This window comes from Phycodurus eques, chromosome 8 (genome assembly GCF_024500275.1).
Source record: "Phycodurus eques isolate BA_2022a chromosome 8, UOR_Pequ_1.1, whole genome shotgun sequence".
Classification (NCBI taxonomy): domain Eukaryota; kingdom Metazoa; phylum Chordata; class Actinopteri; order Syngnathiformes; family Syngnathidae; genus Phycodurus; species Phycodurus eques.
In genome coordinates this window covers 26,905,961-26,924,937 of record NC_084532.1, presented here as the reverse complement: position 1 = coordinate 26,924,937, position 18,977 = coordinate 26,905,961, and the positions used below count along the sequence as shown (strand labels likewise).

Genomic DNA, 18,977 nt, shown 5'->3' with positions numbered 1-18,977 from the left:
GAAATTCGTGTTCCGTCGCCAGCGTAGGAACGGAACTCATTTGTAAATCGAGGACTTCCTGTACACCTTTTTCACAGCCCCTAGGTACTAGTATACGTTTATACAATATGAAAGAATGTTTTCCTTTTCCTTATACCAATGTGTAATACGCTCTTGAATTTTTGGGGGGCAAAATGTGCATTATACATGAGAAATTACTGTAAACCTTGTGGGCTATATCTGGCAGCGCACACCCAAATGTTTTTTCCTTTCTTTGTTTTTGTTTTTATTGTTTTTACTTTAGGTCACTGGTAACCACTCACTTTTTTTGCCACCCAAATGTACCCCTGGCACCTTTTGTTTACAAACCTGAAAAGGTCCATGATTATGGTTTGTATTGTTAGTTCCCTAGAATTGCCGTATGTGACGCCGCTAGAGAACAAACAGCGCAAGAGCCTCGCGCCTAAATTGCTCCAACCCCTCGCCAGCATCCCCAAGACGAAACCGCTGCAGAAACCCAGATGTGAGTTCCCTACCCCCAACCCTGGTGCATGACTTCGTCATATGTTGTTTGTTATCTTTGACACGTTAGCCTCATTTCCCCCCCCCCCAGTCGAAGGGAAGCTAGAAGAGGGTCGTTCCACTCTGGTGGCCAAACTGCTGTCCAGCAGCTCCGTGCAGGAGCTCAGTCACAGCAGCAGCTCGGAGGGCGAGAAGGAGTTCGCCACCCCTGAGTGGGACATCCCCATTTGCAAAAACAGCGTCCGTAAGTGCCCCTCTGGAATTTCAGCCAACACCTGATGATGGTTGATGATTATTGGCACCAGTATTTTGCATTTTGATGTGTATCGACAATATGCCTTTTTTTTTTTTTTTTTTTCTTCCCGACGGCTAATAGTAGATCAAGTTAAAAGTGGGTAAACGTCAGCGAACTACCGTAATTTCTCGTGTATAATGTGCACCCATGTATAATACGCACCCCCAAAGTTGACCTCAAAATTCTGGAAAACCCTTCTACCTATGTATAATGCACTTTTTACGATGCATGATTTAGCTTCTACCCATATGATCAAAACATGAATGGGGATGCGCATTATACACGAGAAATTATAATAATTATTTAAGTTTTTTTCTTTTACTTTATAAGACTTGGTGCTGAGCCTGGGAGGTCCCTGCACTTTTTCTTAGAAATTTAAAATAAAGATTGTCAATTGTCGAAGTAATAATCTTACCCTATAACTGTTTAATAAACATGCTTAAAGGCATATGCTAAAAGGCTTATGGCCAAACTATCCACCTACTTGTCTCTCTGCAGCTATATTTATCTCAGGATCCACTCTTGCGTTGTAACGGGGGTCGAGGTGAAGTTGCTCATTTGTGTAAGACAGGACAGCCCCCCCAAAACAGGCTGATCTTACAAGGGCTATTCTGGGAACTGTTTAAATGGATGTAAAACTGTGGTGCTTTGTCACGTTTAATGCTTAGAAGCAGACAGTCTCCAGCAGCTCTCCCTCCAGACGTTAAACGCAGACCCCTTCCTGAAGCGATCGGCCACGGCAGGGGCTTGCTCCCCACCGCCCACCTCCCCCAACCTGCTCTCCCGCGGCAGCTACAGCAGCGTCCTCAACAGCAACAGGTGAGCACCGCGCGCACACACATGACAGCACATCTCTCTGTGCTCTGTCATTTAAACTCTGGTTTTGTCCCAGCGACCCGAACCACAATAAAGCTCCCGGAAGCAAAGCGTGCTGCTCCACGCCGCTCCCCGGCAAAAACGGAAACCCCACCTTTGCCGCTGTGGCTGCTGGTTACGACAAGAGTCCAGGTGAGAGCGGGTGATTCGCTGTACTGCAGGATCTAAGCATTTTCCTCCAAAGGTGCCACATACAGAAAAATACAAAGATCCAAGGGCCACTGATGTTCTTTAACTTTTATTTAGTAAAAATGCTAAAACAAATTTACATAAGGGACAGGGACCTCACCCTGTGACAACAAACGAAAATCTTTGAAGAATTGACGACCCTCCTAAAAAGGCCACAAAATGGTAGCAAATCACTTTAAACGAAGAGGATCATAAAGCATCAACACCATGCAACTAGAATAAACACAATCATGAATCCATGTCACAAAGAACTAATTAGTAGTTACATTACCCCACACAAACAAACAAAAAACCTTCACATGAGACTTCACAATAATAAGTTGTATAATATTATAACGTAGGCAAATTGTAACAGCAAAGACTACATGGGCTATAGCTGTATCGGGAGAGGAGCAAAAACCTGACTTTCAGTTTCACGTCGACTGCCAACCTCCCCCACACTTTTTTTTTTATTTATTTTTTATTTTTTTTGCGTTGCGGCCCACAAATGTCCGCCCCGTGGGCACCCGTGGTGTACTTTGTAAGGATATGTTTGTCTCAAGGTATTTGTCACCACCAGGTGGTTCTGGACTGGGCAGGGTCGAGGGCCAATCAAGGAGTCTGGCACACAAGACGTCAGTGGAGAGTGACAGCTCAGATGGGTACTGAAGACAATAATAAGCATCCCGTCATACAGAAATCCCAACGTGTCTTTGTTTGCGTTGCAGCTCAGGGTTTTGGAGTCCCGTCGACACAGTCGGCAGGCCAGGCTTCCACTCGGCCAACTCCTTCTCCGCTTTTGGACCCAACAACTCTTTCAACCTGACAGGAGGTAAGCCTCGCACGGGTTGACAGCCCACAGCTTCATGTATGTGGTCCGAAAACGCATAGTTTGTTTTATTGGGAAAAAAACTTTTGTTTTTTTCTTCCTAATTACAACCTTATTCTTGGAAGGTTACAATTTTCTCTGGTTGATTTATTTTTCTAGAATAAGTGGTAAGAATACAGATTTAATCCTGTAAGATTCACAATCTTGTTGTTTATAAATACAATTTTATCCTCAAAAGAATCAGACTTTTATTGCAAAATAAATGTATAAGATTACAGCTATTTTTATTGGGGGGAAAAAATTGTCGGAAGATTAACTTTTTTTTCATTCAATCGTAAAATGTACGATTGAATGATTACTATTTTATGTTTATAAAAAAAAACAATAGAAAAAAACTCTTGACTAACTGTATTCTCCTTCAAATATTTTTCTTGTAATACTATGTTTCATGTAGGATTATGACATCTCTTGACTAAAGGGACCCCCCCCCCCCCCAATTCTCCAATAACCCCAAAGGTAGTCTCGTAAGGTTACAATTTTATTCTCATAACGAATTTCTGATTTTAAAAATTTGGTGGCATCTTGGTGTCAGGAAGTGTGTTTTTGAGTTGAGGAGTTTCAATTCGACAAAGTGCCTTGTGGCCATTTTGTGGCTTCTATAGGCCCTTAGAAACGGGGGCGTCAATTATTTGCTGCCTTGCACAATACTGCAACTCAAAGCAAAAGAATCGAGCAAGTGATGCGTAGCTTGATGAACTTGTCATTTGGGGAACTCTATTTAAAAAAATAATGCTGTGACTAATCTGTTTTCATGTGTGGATGTGGATTTTTTTTAACAAGCCGGTCAGACACTGTCCACTGTTAAAGTAGAGTTGCGAGAATTAAACGGATTAATCGACAACTCATCGATTATCAAAATCTATTTTGAATCATTGTTTAACTTAAAATTTATCAAAATCCTTTAAATTTTCAGCCTCAACAATAAATATTCTGATTTCTGTGGTCCTCCATGAAAACAAGATTATCATGTTTATTTATTCAAAAGACATTTGCAAACATCTGCTTTTACTTGGGAAAAGAATGACTAACATTATCTTTTTTTTTTTTTTTTTTTTTTTTTTTTGGTGTACGGCCCAAACAGTAACTGAATTATAATCAATTCATATTTTGTATAAGGGGGTGAAATGAATCTTTTTTTAATGCAATTTATTCAATAAATAATAAAAAAAAAAAAAAGAATCGATTAATAAAATAATCATTAGTTGCAGCCCTAGTTTAAAGGTCTTTTCCTGAAACCCTTGTTGATTAGTGTTCAGCGGAATGAGCCTCCCGAAGCCGTCGGAGCCTCAGTCGAGCTGGCCCAACTTCACCACGGTGCCGTCGTCCATCTGGGACATCCCCAGCGCGGACACCCTGCACTCCTGGCCCAGCAGCTCCAACTCGCCCACTGCGCCCACCTCAGTAAGATGCTTCCTGTCCACTGCCGCATTGCAGTAAGTCAAGCGTTTAAAAAAAGAAAATAAACGAAATGTCCCTGTTTTCGCATGTTGTGTCGCAGTCACTCCTGGGGAGCAGCCACAACCCGTGGTCCACCATCGCCACTTTCGGCAACTCCATTTGGTCGGCGAGCACAGAGTCATCGCTGCGCCCCTACTCCCCCGCCGCCAATTCGTCCACGCTGACGGACCGCCTGGTCTCCGCCCCCGCCCCCTCGCCCGACATGAGCCGCACATACAACCCGTGGAGCATGTGGCGGCCCACGCTCAGCCGGCGGAGCTCGGAGCCCTGGCCCAGTTCCTCAGAGGACGCCATTTAAAACGGCACCCGTGGCACTTTGAGGCGGCGATCCGATATTTTTCTCAAGCGTGACGTGAAGAATTTCGATCACTCGCCATCCTCTTTGTTAGTTTTTCCCCGATGCTTTTTATTCACGGGGGCCAACACTTTTATTTGTTTTAACAGAGGTGCTCGCCCTCCAAAATGAGACGTTACGGCTGGTTAGGCTGGAAGTTTGGTTCGCCACGCAGAATCTCAGTTCAGTATTAAAAAGTAAAAACGTTTTTCATAGTTTTATTGCAACGATTGGTTCATTGGACATTCAGCCAGTTGCACAGCAGCCTTTGATGGGACAGCAACCTTGGCTGTGCTTTGCATCTAATGAAAAGGCTCCCCGTTTTAAAAGTCCAAAAAGTACTTAAGTTTGAGGTCAGTATTGTACCGGGCCTCCATTTGTCAGCAAATTACAATAAAAGATTTCAGCACAGCTCTTCCTGGGTCTCAGTATTTTCTAATTCACATTGATATCTCTTTATTATTTGCTTTCAATCTTCTTGAGCACAAATGCTGAATATGTATTTACTGTATTTTCTCAAATATTGACCACTTGAGATAAATATAAACGCCTCTCTCAAATACACACCTCCCATCTATAGCTTTATTGTCTTAAATATGATTTTTGCTACTACCAACTATTAGATTACATTTTCATGACTTTAAAAAATGAGAAGCCTTTTTTACCTTCTGAGAAGGAAAACAAATTCCTTTATTTTTGTTATTGAAAAGATACTCATTTGTTCTCGAAAAATGCATTTTCTTAGAATAAATGACTGGGTGTTTATTTTCCAGCACCCGGGTTCCTAATGCCTTAGCGACTCGACCAGCAGCCGTGCCAACCTGTCCTTGTGGCATTTGGTGAACACCGTCACGCTGTGCTGCTTGTTCAGGCTGCCCACGCGGTCCAGTGCCATCATGCCGCGGCACATGGCACCCTGCAGCTCCACGCGCACCGGACAGCGCACGCTCTCGGCCACCACCCCGGCATCCACGCACGCCGCCACCGCGTACGAGTCGAACGAGACGAAGCCCGGCCCGAAGTGAACGTCGCGCTTCTTGCTTAGGGCCTCCCGGGAGTAGGCCCAGCAGCGAGATGTGATGGTCTTCATGAAACGGGACGCCACCGTGTCCTGGCTTGTCAGCTCCTCGAAGAATTCCTACACAGGAGTGAAAAGGACAGCAACGCTTGAGGGAACTGATATTCTTTGGAATACAGTGGAACCTCGGATGATGAATTTAAATTGTTCTGTGACCCCGTTCTCAAACTGAACATTCGCAAATCAAGGTAATGTTTCCCATTGAAACTAATGGAAATTAGATTTAATCCATTCCAGCTGCATAATGAAGTTATAGTTACCTTTTGATCGTTGTGTGGTTAAAGATACTGTTGAGATTAAAAGACTCTTTAATCATGGAAAATAGAACTCCCTCTGCCCCCACAAACACAGATGAGTGCTGTTTTTAAAAAGTGCATAAATGGCGAAAAGGCGCTTCAGAGTCAACAAATAAGGGAATTTATTTAGTAGGGTTTATCGTGTGCTGACATCTTACCCACGACAGCGCGTTTCTGCAGGCGTATTCCCACGTCGCCAAATAAGTCGGGCACAAAAACTCCTCCAGAACTACGTAAGCGGCCTCCGGATCCATAGCGAAGTTGAACTCTGAGCATGGTGTCAAGTTTCCTGCCCCTGGAAGCACACGCGCGCATGAAAAAAGAAAAACACACAAAATGCACATATACACTTACACAGAACACCCATACAACACAAACAGCAAAAATTCACACAGAAACAAAATACACAAACAAAACGTGCAAAAAATGCAACACTCAAAGGCAACACAGACACACAAAACGGATGCACAAAAACAACCTTAAGCATGAAGACAAGAAGATTACACACACAAATCATGTATGGATATTAAATGTCACTATTTCCCTGAAAGAAAAATTCACCTTTGTCAGTAAAATTACTTTTTTACATAATCTACTTTATTGTACTCGTACGTATATTAATTTTATACATAAACTGAGCCACTTAGAACTAGAATGGGTTAACTCCATTGCTGTCTTAAGTTGAATAAATGAAAGAAAGAAGGTGTATCATATCAATATTTAGTTCCAATTTTGACGAATCTGGAGTCCATTATTGCTCTCAGCGTTTTTCTTCATTTGTCGGTGTAACACTGGGCCAACGTCCCATTTCCAATACAGCTGCTGCACCTATGAAACCAGCCTCACTTCCCGCAAAAACTTCTTGTCCATTTTTTTTCGGTTAGTCAAAAAAAAATACAAAAATAAACTCCTTTGAGTGTTTGGTTACCTTCCATGTTGCCACCCATGATGTAAAGTTCTTTGAGGTTTCCAGGGAAGCTTGGGTCCATCTTGACGGCCAGCGCCAGGTTGGTGAGGGGCCCCAGGGCCACCAGTGTCACCTATGCCCATCAAGCCACACTTTTAATGCCACTAACGGACCGCCAAGGTTGGGAGGGGCGTGCGTGCTTACCTGCTTTGGGTTCTCCGCCACCAGGCGCACCATGGCGGTCACTGCGTGTTCCGCCTGGATTTTCTCCTCCCACTGGGGATACCGTTCCTCCAAAACGTCGCCGAGGCCGTCCGAGCCAAAGTGGTCGCAGAGGATGTCCGTGGTGGTCCCGAGAAGAGGCCCTGCGGAACCTCGGAACACCGGGATCTGCCAAGGGGAAATTCACCGCACGTAGAGCTTGTAAGGTGTTCAAAGACATCATTCCTATAAAAATAGATACATAAATAAAAAGTCGTTTGCCTAAAAATATGATTTTTGTTCTTAAATAAAATGTAACTTCATTTTCATAAAATTAAGCCTTAAAGACCTATTTCGGCTTGAATTAAAACATTTGCTTTATTTATTGTAAAAAAAAAAAAAAAAAAAAAATTTTTTGCCACCCTGCTAGAATTTTGACTTTTTCTAAAAAAAAAAAAAAAAAAATATCTGAATTATTTTTTCAAATCTCTAATAACGTTTTCCTCACAGAAATAGGACTTTCCCCACCTGTTTCTCACAAAGAAGTGTGTTTTTTTTGTTGTGTGTTTTTAATCTCTTAAAATGACTGAAATAACACAAAAATAGACCTTTTAAAATAAGCCTTTTTGTTAAAAAAAAAGTTTTCTCATAAATAATCCTTTTTCTCACAACACGACTGGTTACAATTTTGTTGGAACATTTTTGTTTTCTTGGGGAAAAATTTAACTTAAAGAAATAATAAAAAACATTTGATTTATTGAAAAAAAAAAAAAGTATGCATCTTTGTGTTTTTTTGGTCTTCCTTTCTTCAAGGAATATATTTTCTTTTCTAAATGAATTTTTTCCCAAAATATTTTTTTTCCCCCAATTTCCCCATAGAAAAGAAAAAGAAAAACTGACTTTCTTGCAAAGAAATTCAAATTTTCCCCCCAAAAAATGTGGATTTTTATCCTTTTTTTTTTTTTTTAATCCACCCCCCCCCCCCCCGGGAAAAAAAACAAAAATCCAAAATGACAGCGTTAGTATAGTATTTCCATATATGCAACCAACTTGTCCTCGCTCCCCCACTGCAAGCACTTTGAACACATTCTGGCACACGTTGTCCACAGAGGAGTTCCCGAACACGCAGGTGACAGCCACGACGCGGACGTTCGGCGCCGCCAGGGCCACCAGGATGGCCTGGGCGTCGTCGATGCCGCAGTCCGTGTCGATAACGAGCAGCTTCTCGGACATCTTTTCTATCCTTTCGCAGTCGGTGTGAAACAGAAGCGCCAATTTTCCAAGCGGAGAAAATGAACTTTGATTTTTCCGGAGCGAAAGAGGGAACTTTGAATCGCTTCAGATGCGAGACGCAGAATTCTCTCGTTTGATTGGCTCCAAGGGGCGGAATCATTCCAGGAGGGGGAGAAAACGGCGTAGATTTTAAATGGTTGTGAATAAAATGTCGCTCAATATACTTTAATGCAAACAACTTAATACCAATTAATAAACCGTCATATTTAGTATCCACTTGAGTAAATTTGTATTACATTCCTTATTTGGGTAGTGAGACGTTTAAGTGACCCCTATACTTAAGAATGGTTCAGTCTGGTCCAGCTAATCCGGAAGCGTCCGTTTCTAGCGTTAATTGATGTCCAAGCAAGCTAATGTTGCTAATGTGTTATCACTACCGCTCTCATTTAACATTTTTACACTGAATAATAATAATAATAATAACCTCACACGAGTCCGTTTTATAACGAAAATAACGGAACATTCAGCCTGGAGCCATCTCCGGCACTTCAGGTAAAATATGTTTTTTTTTCTGATTTATTGATCTATTTATTTATTAAACGATGCAATTATTTTTCATATGAATGTGGTTTGGGAGAAAGCTTATATAGTAAAGTCCAGTATGTTGCTTCTATTAGCACTACGCTTATACATACAAGAAGAAGAAGAAGAAAAAACCTAGTACTTTAAATGTTGATGACATTAAAATGTGTTTCATCTAAAAGTTGAATAGAAATGTTCCCTAAGTGTTTAAAAACAAACAGTTCTTTTAAGAACACAAACTTGTTTAAGATTAAGTGCCAGTGTTTTGAACTTCAAAGTTAAATACAACTGAACTGTTCCTGGGCAGTAATTCTTTTGCGTCACAGTAGTACCACATTTTGAGAATCACTCCTGCAGTACAGGATCGTATTAGGATTAAACACCCACCAAAGAAGACAAAAAATTGTACTGTAAGTTTGATACACCACACAGATGTGTTTTTAAAAAGCCTGCTAAATGTAAATGAATTAAAAAAAAATCTAATCACCACGTATGTAAAATTAGGCTTTGAAATCATGGAAAATAAGGGCGGGACTGTGGGCGTGTCAGCTGAAGGCGCTGCATGCATCGGTCATGGCCGCTCAGGACAGTATAGCGAAAGCATGAATAAGAATAATCTTTGTGTCAATCAGCAACCGTTTCTGTCTTTTGACATTTTCTCAGGTTAAGTGATTCGTCCATGCTAAACACGTCAGAAGGTCCAGTTGGTTCGCCGGAAGCGTCAAATATGCAAAGGCAGACCGTCGGGAGGGCGGGAGAGGACCGCCGTCTCATCGGTTCCCTGGCCCACGACGCCTCCGCCGCCGTAACCCGGCGAGCGTCCAGCGGCGAGCTCCAGCTGCCCCGCGCCTTCCCGGTCACGCACTCCCGGGAGAAGTTCTACACCGTGTGCTCCGATTTCGCGCTGCTCAACCGGGCGGTGAGAAAGCAGGACGACGGCGACAAATCCGCCCGAGACTTCCGGCCCGGTCAGTCGGCGGGAGCCTGCGTGGTTTCCGACGGCGACTGCGATATGGACGACCTGACGGTCGGCGGGGACGGCAAGACCACCCTGGCGTGGGAGATCGACACCACCGATTTCAAGGCGGTGCTCACTCGCAAAATTAGGACAGGTAAGATTACAGAAAAAATTGCCGGAACCCCTGCTGCTACCCTGCCCGAAGATTTCTGGAAAAATATGGAAGTTATTCTTCTTAAGAATCTGATTTGTTCCATAAATCATTTGAATTTTTGCTTTTTTGAAAAATTATAACTTTTTTTTCTAATTCAATTACAATTGATTTTTCTTGAACATTTTTGAATTTTTCCCTCAATGTTTTGAATTTTTTTGTTGTTGAAATTTTCCCTCAAAAGTAGGACCCCCCCCCCCCCCCCAAAAAATACAAAATTTGCATGAAATTAGGACTTTTTTCTTGATAGAGTACAATTGTTTTCTTGAGTAAAATGAAACTTTTTTTTTTTTTCTCACTTGAAAAGCTACACATTAAGATTATGAAGATTCTTGAAGATTATGACAGCTTTTTTGGTTCCTCGAAAAAAGATGACTCTTATGTAAGAAACTTCGCAAAATATTTCGACTTAACTCATTTATTTGGATGGAATTAAAACTTTTCTATTGAAAATTTTGACTTTTTCCTGAAAAATCTGACTTTATTCTCACATTGCAACTTTTTTCTTGATTGTTTTTGCCCATGAAAATCAAACTTTCTTCGGGAAAAAAAAAAAATTCCTATTAAGTATTCATTCTCATTACATTACGACTTTTTCTTGAAAAACGACACATTTTCCCCTGAAATGTTTTTTTCATGAAAGATTCTGATTTAGTTTTTTTCTTGAAACATAAATATATTTTGATGAAATTATAACTTTTTCACGAAAATGTTGACTTTCTTGAAAGATTATAAATATATTTTGATGAAATTATAACTTTTTCACGAAACGTTTTCCTGAAAAAAATATTTTTTTCATTAAAGAATATTTTTTTTAAATACAGCTTTTGCATTCATATTTATAGAATTTCATAATTTGTTTCTTGATAATTAAGAAATACAAAATGTTATGAAATCTAAAAAATAATCATTATAATTGCATTAATTTTAATAAGACATTATCATTATTTTATTGATTGAATTGATTCACATAAAACACGAAAGTATTTTTTGCTTTTATAAAGTTTTATCATGTTAGAGTAATTAATAAATAATACAATATAAAACTGAGGATGACTTTTTATTGTTATTATTCAAACAATTTTTTATTTTTATTTTATCTCATTTACAACTGACAGGGCCCGCCTGTTCCGTTTTACCAATCAAATTGCCTGTTCAGTGTAAAGGCAATTTGTTTGGTGGCAGTCTACACTTAATAAAGGTTTTACAATCCTGACAGTTTGGAACAGAAAATGTGCTCTTTCCATTGTTGCCTATGGAAATTTTTATTAAGAATCTGAGCTAATGGGCGAATCATTTTTTGTTCCCCCTCAAGGCTGCGTGAAGAAGTGCGGCAGCAAGAAGATGAAGCCGGACCGAGCCAGCAGGAACCTTCAGGACGTCCCGCCTCGCCCTTCGCTGGAGGACATCCAACAGAGGAAAGTTCTCGACCTCCGGCGATGGTAACTCTTCTTCTTCGTGGATATACGGTGATATGAAGTATTTCTTGTACAGCACATGCAGTGGTACCTTGACTTACGAGTAACCCAACTCACCTCATTTCATAACGAGCGGTAGTTTGGCAGACAGCGAACAATTTTTCCAAAAAGACGCTGCCAGCTGTTTATTGCACACTCCCAGTTGGCGATTTCCAGGAAACTAAACGTAAATCAAAGAGAATTACACACATATACAACCAAACACCACATGACTTTTACTGATGAAAGTCTGCTAACTTAATGGTAACTAACAATGCAGTACGCCGTAGATGGGCTAACGGAGCTAGCATCAACGTCGCAGTGTTATAACCCTTTAAGCAATGGCTCTTTGAACACAAACGAAGGTAACATTACTACTTCTTACTGAGAGGTTATGGCTGTTCGTATGTATTATACTGCCCCCAGGTGGTGAATGTGAGCACACAAGAAGGAGCAGCACAGTGTCCGTTGAATTCAAGCAATAAATATGACAAAAACGGTTCTTTTACATTCTAGTTAATTGTCATTACACTGTGCAACTTTTTATAAAGTACAATATTATAGATGGCTATTTTTCTTAGGCTGGAACTGATTCAAATAAGTATATTAAACGTAAAAGTTAAGTACAATTGCGCTGTACTTTGGCAGTGCCAAAGGTACACGTACACCACTTCGAAAAACACTGGATTGCATGATTGTCTATTTCGAAAACTATCACATAATTGCCTTGTTTCTACAATGTTTCCCACGACACAATATTTTCTTTATTGCCATTCTCAAATGCCTTATAGTTCAATTTGAATCACGTTGCAAAATCTCAAGTCAAATTCCGCATTTTCAACAGAAGTGATAATTGCGGTTTGTCGCCAGGTACTGCATCAGCCGGCCGCAGTACAAGACGTCGTGCGGGATCTCGTCGCTGGTGTCCTGCTGGAACTTCCTGTACAGCACCCTGGGCGCAGGAAGGTGAACGCCGTCGCCGCCGTCTTGGCGCCGTCGCGCACACATTGTTGACGTTTGCGTTTTCTCGCCAGTCTGCCGCCCGTCTCCCAGGAGGAGACGCTGCACATCCTGGGCTACCGGCCACCCTTTGACGACATCAAGTTCGGGCCCTTCACGGGCAACGCCACCCTCATGCGGTAAGACATTTTTAAAAATAAGAAACAAAATAAGGCTGCTCGAGGAAAAAGTTAAAGTGAACTTGACTCAATCAAGCTCCTCCCCTCAGTTCAACATCAGTGGTTGGCACCAATATGCCACCGGATGGCGCCAAAACAATACAGCGGTGCCTTGAGATACGAGTTTAGCTCTCTCCGTGACCACGTTCGTCACGCAGAATACTTGTATTTCAAATCATCTTTCCCCATTGAAATGCCTTTAATCTGTTTCAACCTCCCCGCTAAAAAAAACCCAACAATTTTGTTTTTTGAATAAGAAAAACAGTACTTTATAACATTGTACTTTATACAGTAATGACATAATTAAATAGAATGCAAAGAATTAGAGTTTTGGACACATTTTGTACTCCAATTCAATAGACATTGTGCTGCTCCCTCTGGTGTGTGATCCTTGGCAGACATACAGATACATATAGGCATCACAAGTTACTCCTCTATAATATTACTCATTCTTTGCAGAGGATAAAGAATATATGCCAGTTTGTACTATGATATTAATACCTACATAAAGTAGTAGTACTGTACGTGAGCCTTTGTATTCTCTGCCGACAAAGAAATCTAGCTACAGCTAGGAGGTCACTAGTTCCAGTTAGTCCTGTTGCGTCTCGTTCTGGCGCTAGTCGTGGTCTTCCTCGCCCTCTCCCGAGATGGTTCCGGCAAATCAACGACCACTTCCGCGTGCGAGGCTGCTCGTACATCCTGTACAAGCCGCACGGGAAACACAAGACGGCGGGAGAGACGGCGGAGGGAGCCTTGGGCAAGCTGACGCTGGGCCTGAGGGACGAGTCCATGGCCTACGTCTACCACTGCCAGAACCACTACTGCTGCCCCCTCGGTTTCGAGGCCACGCCCCTCAAAGCGGCCAAGGCGTACAGGTAATTAAGTAACGCGCTACATTTACTCGAGCCACTTTTTTGGCAAAATTGAGCTTGTAGGAGTATTTTTGTTAAGAAGGAATGCTACTTTGACTTTGCTACATTTTGCTCGCGACTTTTATTTTTACCTCCATAATTGCTTGCATGATTTCTTTCGTTTGGTTTGTCAAGAGACTTTCTGTCACATGACTGTTTGACCAATCCAGCGAAAAGCAAAGTTACGGCCCTCATGATGTACTTTCCAGGGGTCCTCTGCCCGCCAGCGAGATGGAACACTGGATCCTGATCGGAGAACCCAGCAGGAAGCACGCAGCCATCCACTGTAAAAAGTAAGCTTTGTGGTCCTCCCCGCTTCCGTTCAGCTCTCCTCTGAGTCGGTTGCTCTCGCACAGGTGGACGGACATCGTCGCCGACCTCAACACGCAGAATCCGGAATACCTGGACATCCGCCACATAGAGAAGGGCATCCAGAGGCGCACCACTAAAAAAGTACACATTTCCCAGTTACTCGTCAAATGATTCTTTAGTCACCATGTGAGGATAGAGTCACGACATGGTTACATATCTGGAAAGCCCTGACCAAGACGTTTAATTTGAGGTACGATTATTAGTACTTTGTTGCAAATGGATTTATGACCCTTCAACAAGTCAAATTTGACATGGCGCTGCTTTTTTTTTTTTTTTTTTTTGGGGGGGTGGGGTCATTACATCATCGTACAACGGCATATTGACAAGATCATCACATATCTGTAGTGCACTTCTCAAGACCTTTAATTTGAGCTATGACTCTCACTACTAAATTGATTTATGACCCTCCGTTATCTGTCAAAACTTTGAAACAGTGATGCATATTTTTGTTATGACGTCATATGAAGGTTTAATGAGAACACATTAACATGTCTGGAAACCCCTCATCAAGACCTTTAAATCGAGGTATGACTCCTACTACTTTGTTACAAATTGATTTATGGCCCCGGTACATTGAATTCGATACGCAGCGGCTTTTTTTGTTTTTTTTTCTTTTTGTAATTAAATCATCATATTCGGGTATATATTGACCGAAGAGTGACAAATCAGAGAAGCTCACGATGAGACCATTAATTTGATACATGTCTCCACATGGTTTGTTGCAAATAGATTTATGACCCTATTGCTCGTCAAATTTGGTGAACCATTACGTCGTGGGTTCTCAGGTGGGTGGCAACCTGCACTGCATCATGGCCTTTCAGCGGGTCAACTGGCAAAAGCTGGGCCCCTGGGCCCTCAACCTGGAGAACCTGCGTCACGCCGGCTGTGAGGCGCAGGAGACCAAGCGCCTCGCCCAGCTGGAACGTTCGCACAGCACGGGCAGCCAGAAGGACGCCCCCTGGAGGCACCTGTCCAACACTGCAGACAACCGACAGAAGAGCTCGCCCGACAGTGACATCGACGAGGACGACTCCGACTGAACACAACGTTACCAAACAACGTGAGAGTGAACGAACTGATCGCGGGACGACGAAATAGCGTGGGGACTGTTTCCTCTGGCGGATTAATACACATTTCGGAACTTCATAAAGCTCATCAATACATTAATGGTATACACATTACATACACATTATTACACTTACTGCTGTTCCATGCTGATGCATTGTGATGTTTATTGTACAAAACACGGCTTTCATGTTACCTTTTTTCATCTTTTGTTTTTGTAGCTCAAAAGAGGTATTAAATTTTACAATATTTACATCCATGTTCAGTTCTCATTTATTTCCATGATAAAAAAAAAATGATTTTGATGAAAGCTTCATTTTTAGTGTCACGCTTCCGCCGTCGGGCGACGTCCTTGTAAGTGCCGCCTCAGCTCGCCGATTTGATCTGGACGAACGCGGCAGCAACCCCCTGACGAGAGAAGTGTTTCAAAGTCTTGCATTGTCAATTCTCAACCAGCAGATGGTGCTGTGGTGCAAATTTAAAAAAAAAACAGTTTTCTTACGTAGTGATTTGATGGTGCATTTAGCGTTTAAATAAACTGAAATCCTTGTACAATGTTCTCGTTATCCAGTGTCTGACTTCCTATGAGAAATGAATTGGTCCTCGCATATTTCAAAAACCCTCATAAAGACCTTTAATTTGAGGTCTCTTAGTTACTACATTGTTGCCAAACGATTTATGACCCTTCTACCAGTCAAACTGGATCTTAATAACCCTGTCCCTTGTCAAAAATGTAATTTCAGATATGACTCGGTTTGGTTTGTCGCAAATTGATTCACGGGCCCTGCTACAAGTCAAATTGGCCGGAGGCTGGAGTTTGTTGTTATTACATATTCATATGAGGGCATATTGATGAAATAAATCAATCTACGGTACGACCTCATGTAATTTGTTCCGATGTAAAGATTTACGATCAAATTCAGAAATGTGTAATCTTACCGATTAAAGCCGCCCCTTGCTTGATCCACGTGTCACTTAGAGCTGGTATCGTCGCTGACGTTTTCCCTGATGTTTGCCATCTTAAACAAAATGTACAAACCGAAAGACTTGATTCAAATTCTAAAACATAAAAATAAAACAAAGCTACCTGAAACTATGAAGCAAGCTTGGAAAAAAAAAGATGTACATTTCGACAATATTTGCGGTTAGATTTTTAGATATGATGTTTTGGGGTTATTGCAAAATAAGTAAACTTTATAACTATTAATAATTAAAAGTGACTCCTGTACAAATGACGCTGGATTGAAGAAAAGGTCTCTTGACTCACCCCCGTCGGGTGTCCCACTCCTCTCCGCTGTTGGGGTACACCACCCATCTCCTATCAGGGCTCCTCAGGGCCACGACCGACTTCAGCAGAGGCTCCACCCGCTCTGGAGGACAACAGTTGATGCCCACTGCCAGGACCTGCGAGGACCTGCCCGCCGCACGGACGGCGTCTTGGAACGGCGTGCCGTCCGACAAACGCATCCCGTCCTGACACGGTGGCAGGAAAGTAGGTTAATTCACTTGGACGTGTCATGATGATTGATCTGGCGTTACCTTACAAGAGAAGGAGATCCAGGCGTCGCAGTTTGGGAATTCCCGGAGCAGCTCTGCCAATGCTTCTGCCTCCTTGACGCTCGGGATGGTCTCCAAGGCGAAGACGTCCGCTCCTGACGCTGCCAAACACTCCAGCTGAGGCCGATGCCAAGCTTTCAACTCCTTGGAACGTAGAGCTGAGGTTTAAAGGACTGATCTGTCTGTGCCTCTAACACAGAAATCCAGTGAAACTAAAAGCCAAGGTTGGCTAAATTACTAAGGTACTTTTATTCAATAGCATTTAATTGTACTTTGTAATTGTAGATTTATGACCCACATTGACAAGAAAGTTAGTTATTTGGTAAACCCCTCATAAAGACATTTGTTTTGAGGTATGAATCAAGAGGGTTTGTTGTTACTAGTCAAATCTGTGTGATTTTCCATTTACGCATGGGTGTAATTAGACTTTAAACCGAAAATAATATAGGCCCTACAATGGAGCCTTGAGGGACACCGCAGCTTGTTTTTGGTTTTCTTTGCTTGGCATCTCACCTCTATGTTCATTTTGTCAGCATACCCGCCACTGTACTCTGAGCCGTCATGCAGAAAGGCTCCGTAGGGCCCCACGGACGCCGCCACCACCACAGGACGGGCCGCCGGCTGATGAGAACCAAACGTCGTCGCAGATTCTTGGGCCAGACGAAACCCGGACGCCAGCAATTCCCTGCTGGCGTCCGAACCGACGCCCAAGTGTTGGATGAAGCCTTGGATGGTGGCCTGGTAGGTGGCGCTGGTGATGACGTCAGCACCACTCAGAAGGAAGCTGACGACGTGTCACATAATTAGAACCAGCAGTTAAACTGACAGTAACGCGTTTTTATTTAGCGCTTGGACACACAGTACCTCTGATGAGCAGCTGTGATAGCTTGGGGGTTGGTGTGCAACAGCCTGGCGCTCCACAGTGGATCTCCCTGCGCATATATAGTAAGAAAGTGGTACCATGACTTACAAGTTGAATTTGCACAACTCAAATCACTGTGGTGTTCGCCGCCGCCATCTAGTGGCAGAGTGGCTGAAGCTCATTTGAAAGTCACATTTTTGCTCACAACACAGAGCCAAAAATAAAAAATAAAAAAATAATCGACCAACCGACTGCTCGTAACTCGAAAAACTCGCATGCTGGTCAATGGTGATGGTAAGGTATAATAAACAAAATCAACTGAATTAATATATTAATATTGATATTATTATCATTTGGCATAATGGCAAAAGTCCAGTTTTAATGTTTATTGTCACAATGAGCACTTAGAATATTATACAGCCATGGCCCAACGATTAAGATCATCGCCTACCACTGTGGGGCACCTACGTTCAAGACCCCGACCGGACCATCCGCCAACATAACTCGGACTCACGGCTGTGGTGTCCTTGAGCAAGACACTGATACCCCGAACTGCTTCAGCTGCCCCCTGCTCCAGCGTGTTCCACTAACAAGTGTGTGTGTTCACTGTGATGGCTAAAATGCAGAGAACAAATTTCGTGTGCATCCATGCATGTTCATGACAAAGGTGATTCTTCTTCTTATTATTATTATTTATAAATCGTCATCTAAATCAATATACCAACATAATTATAATTTTGTTATGTGAAAATCCAGATTTTTAAATCAGGAAATTATATAAAATGGGGTTATTTTAAAATACATATAATTTTTTTAAAAACATGGAAAATAGTTTTGTTTAGCAAATATTTATTGATTAGTTGTAGAATGCAGTCATAAATAACGTGAAATTTTACTACTACAGTATTTTGGTCTATTTTACCTGTAAATGTGCACCTTGAGCCTCCAATTCGGTTGCTAATCCGCCGTCCAAGAGCAGAGCTTCCTCATCGTCCATGACATTTCTCAGTCGAGCGCGTAAACTCATAATAAAGCAACAAGAAAGTGGACTAAAGTCAATAAAGTGGCATTTATCCACTTTTTTTTCAATAAACGTAACTATTTACCACCACGCCGCTTTGCGTCAATGTTGTGCTTCCGGGTTCGACAGCAGGTTCAAGTGTTGCCTTTAGAGTCACTCGAATCTTTAAAAACCAAGATCGTTACGACTTCCTCACGACCACAATATCTCCGTTAAATGTCATTTAAGACATTCATTTACACTGGAGTGCTTAAACACTGGTTCAGTCGTTTTGCTTTGAGTTGCAAAAAGAAGGTAATTCTTATTCTTACCCCTCTCACCGTTCCTACTCTACAAACCTGACAATAAAACTCATTCACTGATTTATCTATAAGATTTTATGTTTAATTATTTCAAATTAATTTATTTATCAACCCATTGTGTTACAATTCTTAAATGAGCTATTCATTGTTTAAATATTGAATAAACACAGTTATATGTTCATTGAACGCATCTCTACTTGTAGTTCAGTTACTATAGGAACCAATGCCGCATTCAAAAATCCATGTTGATTTGAACTTCAGCTTT

At 41.8% G+C, this 18,977-nt stretch overlaps 4 protein-coding genes across 6 annotated transcripts in view; 2 read left to right on the top strand and 2 right to left on the bottom strand.

Annotated features, from left to right (window-relative positions):
- tmem131 (transmembrane protein 131) overlaps positions 1–4,932 on the top strand; it is a 35,970-nt gene extending 31,038 nt beyond the window's left edge. Inside the window, exons 34-41 of the mRNA XM_061684855.1 lie at positions 384–502; positions 593–745; positions 1,465–1,615; positions 1,689–1,804; positions 2,421–2,502; positions 2,569–2,672; positions 3,979–4,130; positions 4,228–4,932. Coding sequence (XP_061540839.1) covers positions 384–502; positions 593–745; positions 1,465–1,615; positions 1,689–1,804; positions 2,421–2,502; positions 2,569–2,672; positions 3,979–4,130; positions 4,228–4,485 — 1,135 coding nt within the window. The 3' untranslated portion in view covers positions 4,486–4,932. The remainder of the gene's footprint in view (positions 1–383; positions 503–592; positions 746–1,464; positions 1,616–1,688; positions 1,805–2,420; positions 2,503–2,568; positions 2,673–3,978; positions 4,131–4,227) is intronic.
- Positions 4,933–5,184: 252 nt separating this feature from the next.
- Positions 5,185–8,369, bottom strand: si:ch211-201h21.5 (uncharacterized protein LOC555526 homolog). Its single transcript, XM_061684861.1, has 5 exons — positions 8,054–8,369; positions 7,007–7,192; positions 6,824–6,935; positions 6,054–6,190; positions 5,185–5,659 (listed from the first exon to the last, which is right to left on the bottom strand). The coding sequence occupies exons 1-5, from the start codon at positions 8,234–8,236 to the stop codon at positions 5,306–5,308; spliced, it is 972 nt and encodes a 323-aa protein (XP_061540845.1). The 5' UTR covers positions 8,237–8,369; the 3' UTR covers positions 5,185–5,305.
- A 246-nt stretch (positions 8,370–8,615) lies between these two features.
- Positions 8,616–15,503, top strand: LOC133406850 (basic immunoglobulin-like variable motif-containing protein). Of its 3 annotated transcripts, none has more exons than XM_061684859.1 (9): positions 8,616–8,788; positions 9,482–9,930; positions 11,303–11,429; positions 12,315–12,410; positions 12,479–12,583; positions 13,270–13,497; positions 13,743–13,826; positions 13,890–13,986; positions 14,691–15,503. In XM_061684859.1, exons 1-9 carry the CDS (start codon positions 8,634–8,636, stop codon positions 14,943–14,945), a joined length of 1,596 nt encoding a protein of 531 aa, XP_061540843.1. In that variant the 5' UTR covers positions 8,616–8,633; the 3' UTR covers positions 14,946–15,503. The 3 variants fall into 3 exon arrangements, with proteins under 3 accessions (XP_061540843.1, XP_061540842.1, XP_061540841.1); XM_061684858.1 differs by having other exon boundaries at positions 13,243–13,497; XM_061684857.1 differs by having other exon boundaries at positions 13,177–13,497.
- zgc:172121 (uncharacterized protein LOC337599 homolog) lies at positions 15,114–18,529 on the bottom strand. Its single transcript, XM_061684860.1, has 7 exons — positions 18,312–18,529; positions 17,392–17,459; positions 17,041–17,311; positions 16,510–16,671; positions 16,238–16,443; positions 15,910–15,989; positions 15,114–15,378 (listed from the first exon to the last, which is right to left on the bottom strand). Exons 1-7 carry the CDS (start codon positions 18,414–18,416, stop codon positions 15,296–15,298), a joined length of 975 nt encoding a protein of 324 aa, XP_061540844.1. The 5' UTR covers positions 18,417–18,529; the 3' UTR covers positions 15,114–15,295.
- Positions 18,530–18,977: the final 448 nt, after the last annotated feature.

Bases quoted from the DNA above. Each gene is read 5' to 3' on its own strand.
- LOC133406850 (XM_061684857.1), top strand. From the start codon at position 8,634: ATGTCCAAGCAAGCTAATGTTGCTAATGTGTTATCACTACCGCTCTCA. The intron at 12,584-13,176 runs GTAAGACATTTT...CTGCCGACAAAG, and splicing joins GGCAACGCCACCCTCATGCG to AAATCTAGCTACAGCTAGGA. The intron at 13,498-13,742 runs GTAATTAAGTAA...TGTACTTTCCAG, and splicing joins AAAGCGGCCAAGGCGTACAG to GGGTCCTCTGCCCGCCAGCG.
- zgc:172121 (XM_061684860.1), bottom strand. From the start codon at position 18,416: ATGAGTTTACGCGCTCGACTGAGAAATGTCATGGACGATGAGGAAGCT. The intron at 17,460-18,311 runs GTAAAATAGACC...ATATATGCGCAG, and splicing joins CTCAAGGTGCACATTTACAG to GGAGATCCACTGTGGAGCGC. The intron at 16,672-17,040 runs GTGAGATGCCAA...CTACGTTCCAAG, and splicing joins CTGACAAAATGAACATAGAG to GAGTTGAAAGCTTGGCATCG.
- si:ch211-201h21.5 (XM_061684861.1), bottom strand. From the start codon at position 8,236: ATGTCCGAGAAGCTGCTCGTTATCGACACGGACTGCGGCATCGACGAC. The intron at 7,193-8,053 runs GTTGGTTGCATA...TCCCCTTGGCAG, and splicing joins CAGTGGGGGAGCGAGGACAA to ATCCCGGTGTTCCGAGGTTC. The intron at 5,660-6,053 runs GTAAGATGTCAG...ACTCCTGTGTAG, and splicing joins GCAGAAACGCGCTGTCGTGG to GAATTCTTCGAGGAGCTGAC.